Here is a 5,075-nt window from a genome sequence, read left to right on the forward strand (position 1 = left end):
ATATATGTTTTTCCATCAATTGTGCAGGCAACATTTTAGTAAGCTAGAATGTGTAGGACCAGCTCATATGTTTTAGGATTTGTTAGACAATTTTTTTTTGCTGTGGTACATTCCATTTATACTACTGTTAGGATGTTAAAAAAAAATCTGTGAAGAGTGGCAGAGAGAGGGAGAGGTGGGAGGTGTGACACCAGCTATGACCACGACATACCACCAACTGTCATTTAATCCTAATGATGATAGATTGCTAAATAAGAATTGTTTTAGCTTATGTGTGCTATCTCTCTCCCCCCCCCCCCCCCCCCCTCTCTCCTCAAGTCACCACAAGAATACTACATGTGGCATGAGTATGAGAAAGCTGACATCGCACATCTACTATTATTCACCGGGACTATAGTAACATAAATCATTTGACTTTTTGTCACTGTTATCGACCTTTTAGGGTTGTATTTTTCAACTTAACTGAAATTAAATCTTTGAATTTATTTCCTTAAAACTTTATCTTCTCAACATTCATTCATTAAGACCTCATTACTTCTAGCAAATCCTTTATTATAACTTCCTCAGTTCCATATTTTTTGTCGTGATTTTAGTTTATATTTGAACTAAAACCACGACAAAAATTATAGAACAGTGTTATAAAAAACATGCAATTAAATTTCTCTAACTTTCACTCTTATAGTCTTATAATGTGCTAAAAGTTATCTAGATTAGTTAGTTTTGATAGTATCCGTCAGGTTCGGCATATAACTAATATGTTCATAAAAAATGACGGGTAAAATTATGTGTTGCAGACTCTGTCCTTGTATCAAATGCCATCCACCTACGACCGCACGAAGCAATTTTTTATTCGAAGTAAGTAATTTTATTAGGGGAGATGTAATTGTTTGATCACTAGCTGGTTTGCAAATATTTTCTGCATACTGGATTGCTGGAGTGTCCGATTGGCAACAACTGAAGTAATAATTCTTCTGAAGTTTGTACACCATGACTTGATAGTATTTGGCATTGCAAAAAAGAAAAAGTTGATATTGGACGTGCATTTTGGTGGTGATCTCTCTTTTCAGATGATACACCGGTAACATTTCAACAAGTACACACAATAAACAAGGATTGCTTGGTTGATGTACTACAAGACATTGAGCTCTAAAAGTACATAATTTCCTTGTCATGATACGACAGCTCGGGTCTGGATCACCCTGCCTCTGATCCATTCTTTGGCCAATCACCATCATGGCATGATAACGCTGGTCGCACCACTCGTACAGGAGAATTTGGAGATCCACTATAGATCGTGCCCACGAGCGGATCAAACCTTTGCGGTCGCGTCGGACGTCTCGCTATCCTTGGTTTCCGCCGCTCGGCTCTTGTGCTCCTCCAGCTGCGGCAGAGTGCCGTCCAGTGGACTGGCCACCGCTCGATCCTCCCTGCCCTTGCCCCAGAGCACGGCATAGAGACCGGCGACGAGCAGCGCGCCACCGATAATGCTGCACCCAGACGACAGGACATGACATAGATTATAAGATTAGACGTTACGTGCAACGCATTTCGCATAGAAGGCGATGGTGTCTCAGTTTGGTTGGCTGTGTCACGACGCTTTACTTTTCGATGCCGTGCATGGGTGAGAAAAGAAGAAATTGGGCCAGGGGCTTATCGGGTGGGAGGAGTAATTAATGCAATCGTGTGTGTTACCTTTACTTTAAGGTTTAAAATAGCAATCTATTTCACTGATTTTAGCACGACTATTGCGGATTTGGGTTGTCTTTGCCTATGCCAAGTTTAACCAAATATAGTCGCTACAACGCTAAACACGTTATAAGTTGCTAAATCGCATAGCGTGTGGCGCTGAAATTTTTACCTGAAAAAATGAGAAAGTCAAAAATCACAGGTTATCGCCATCGACCCAAAAGTCCAATATCATCTCCTCACTTCCAACTTAACCTAAACTAAAATGTGGGCTTTCAATTTTTATTATGGTTATGGATTTATGCCTTACATCTGTGCTTAGGATTTGGCTATTGTAAAAAATTGCAGTACGACTACCCGCAAAAAAAAAAAAAAAAAATGGAGTACGACTTTAAACAATGTTGTTGTGTATGTATTCTCTTGGACAACGTTTTAGCTACTTCCTCTTACTCATATTACTTGCCACTAGTATGGATGTAGTTTAGAAATATATCTAGATACATTTTTATTAGTGGCAACTAATATGAGTCGGAGGGAGTAGAGAAAAATTCTTACTATTTATCTTTTTTAAATGCTATTTTAAATATAACATGCTATATCAGGCTATAATTCGTATTGCGTCTAGAGAAAGGCAAGTTAAATGAAATATCACCCTATTTTAAACCTTGGTTACCTTCCTAGGCTGACGTCTTCCCCCAATAGGAACGAGGCGATCACCATGGTGAAGACGAGGCTCAGCGGCATCGACATGGACAGGAACACCGGGCCTTTCTTCTCGATCACCCAGATCTGCAGGTAGTACGAGATGGCCGCGACAACAATACCCTGAAACTCCAACACACAGCGTAAGCAGAGGCCAGAGGGGTTTCTGAGTCGCCGCTGGCAATCCAAGAAATCGCAAAAACCTCTCCGAGGACAGTGAGACAAGATGCTTACCGTGAAGAGCACCGCGACGAGGCTCATGCCGCCAGCGAGCTTCCACCGCGCCAGGTCCCTCTCCATGACGATGGCGATGACGAACGACTGGACACTTGCGAAGGTGCACTGGAGCGTGGTGTTGAGAAGCTTGGATGGGTACTCCAGCAACAGGGGGCCCTGGGACAAGGAAAGAACACAATGTTAGTAGAGTTCTGCAAATTCAGAGTTTCAGAGACACACACTTGGACGAAGCACAAGAACAGAATTCACACAGGTTACCTGCTTCACTGTCCAGAGAGACCATATCACGACCGATGCGGTCATGAGGAAGATCCCCAGCGCCCAGTTCTTCTCGGGATGCGCGTGCACGGCCTTGCTGGTGCTGTGCAGGAGAGGGTGGTGGTTGAAGGACTTGAGCTGGGGGCCTTGGTACAGCGCCAGCGCCACCACCCCTCCGACGCAGAGAAGAATCCCCGAGGCTTTGGCCATGCCGTGGACAGTCTTCAGCTTCAGAGTCTCCATCCTGTTCGTCCGATGAACATACTTGTTAATTACTCGTTACTACTGAAGCAGAACATGGTAAATCACCATGGTTCTGGTTTGAATTCCTGACCTGAACATGACTGCCAAGATGAAGGCCACCACTGGCACGATGTTGAAGATAGCCGATGAAGAGGTGGCCGACGCATAGTTCAGACCAATGCTATACAAGTTTATCGTTCCAGCCATCCTGAGAAACACAACACCGAAATAGTAGTATAAGAAATCTAACAAGTAATCACCAGATTGCAGTTTCAGTGGTGCAGATGCTGCAATCATCGACACCTACCCATAGAAGGCATGGACAAAGATCTTGAATGAGAGCCTAACCGTCAACGGTGGCGTCGGCCGCTTCCTGCAATTAATTAGGCAACGTCAGAACGATGAGTACCGAACAGTTCTAAGAATCCGTGCTTGATGCATGGCTGAACAGACAAAGGCTACCTGATCTCGAGGAAGAAGGCGAAAGGGGCCAAGAAGATGGCGGCGACGGCGTGCCTGTAGAAGACGAAGACGGTAGTGCTCATGCCCTCCTCGAAGGCCGCCTTGGTGAGTATGTGCATGCCCGCGTATATCAGCCTGATGAGCACGATCGTCGCGTACACCTTGCCGTTGCCCATGGTGCGTAGTAAGCTGATGAACCTATCGACTGATGTATATCACAACCGTTTCCTCTGTCGGTCTGCCTGTCCACGAGCTCCATCCTTATATATATACGTGTGATGGCAAAGCGGTCACTAGTTTGTGTGAACTCCCAAGACTGAAGATACTCTGCTGAAGTGACATGCAAGGAGAAAGCTTGCAAGTTCTCGGCATGTTCCTGCGTGCTGGATAGCAACAATTTCAGGTAGCAATCGCTTACGTGCAGTGCTTATACAGGAAAAGAAAGCCAAGTTTACGTGCAAGGTTCAGGTTATGGCAGGGTATGCTTTTGAGACGACAGGGAGAGGTTTTTAAGAGCAAAAGCTGCATTTTCTAATTTGCGAAATGAAGATTTTAAAGGTAACGATGAGTAGTGCGCGGGCCACATATGAATAAACTGCTACTTGAATCAGCAGCGTTGAGATTTTTGGGTAAAGCATGTGTAAGTTGAACTTGTTTAGGGAAAAGCTCTTCAGTTGAGAAGCTTCCTTATCTCCTGATCCTGATTCGTTTTATTCAGAGGAATGATCATCGTGCGGCATTGTGAAATACTTTACAGAAATCGAGATGTCTGATTCAACAAGCGAATGGGGAACCGAATTCATTAATGCTCTCTTCTTTACATAATTAAGTTTTTTCTCAGGATAACAGTAAATCAGTTCGTTGCTAAGGCTGGGTTTCAACATCCTTTTTTCAAAAAAAGTGTTTTTTAAGAACTTTTTTTTAAAGGGCATAACAGATATTTCTTAATTTCCATACCGACATTTTTTCAAGGTTCGAATCGCTTTCAGTTTACAGTTCAGCGGTCAAAGAGGACCGGTACATATATCAACTAACGAAAAAGAAACAACAGGCATATGACAGCTATCCAATCTTCATTCAACTAGTAAGCCGCCAACCAACCAGGTTGTAGCTACCATGAGCAACCACAGCCGGTTGCATCTAGTAGACATAGACTCCCGCTAATCCGACGGTAGTAGGAAAGACCATAGCTGAATCTAGTGTGTAGCCAAAAGGATAACTGAAAAAAAAATTATGCCTCTCATCTTGTTTAAAATAGTGTTGTTTTTACATAACCAAATACACCAACATATAGCTATGTGTATTCTAGCCTTAGTCTTCTTATCAATTCTATTTAACCAATTTATGAACATATTAGTAATCTTGGTTGGTGGAGTAATATTCTTAGTCATATACACAATGTGATAGACAATACAAGCAAACAGGCAAGAGAAAACTGGATGCTCTCACTCACAAGAGAAAAATGGATGCTCTCCCTCACAAACAAA

At 43.0% G+C, this 5,075-nt stretch overlaps 1 protein-coding gene across 1 annotated transcript; it reads right to left on the reverse strand.

Annotated features, from left to right (window-relative positions):
* Window positions 1-992: 992 nt before the first annotated feature.
* On the reverse strand, window positions 993-3,805 carry LOC124676876 (WAT1-related protein At5g64700-like). The gene is made up of 7 exons (XM_047212895.1): window positions 3,589-3,805; window positions 3,434-3,499; window positions 3,218-3,334; window positions 2,884-3,127; window positions 2,623-2,781; window positions 2,360-2,511; window positions 993-1,487 (listed from the first exon to the last, which is right to left on the reverse strand). Exons 1-7 carry the CDS (start codon window positions 3,762-3,764, stop codon window positions 1,310-1,312), a joined length of 1,092 nt encoding a protein of 363 aa, XP_047068851.1. The 5' UTR covers window positions 3,765-3,805; the 3' UTR covers window positions 993-1,309.
* Between the last annotated feature and the right edge of the window lie 1,270 nt (window positions 3,806-5,075).

Source organism: Lolium rigidum, chromosome 7 (assembly GCF_022539505.1).
Source record: "Lolium rigidum isolate FL_2022 chromosome 7, APGP_CSIRO_Lrig_0.1, whole genome shotgun sequence".
NCBI lineage: Eukaryota > Viridiplantae > Streptophyta > Magnoliopsida > Poales > Poaceae > Lolium > Lolium rigidum.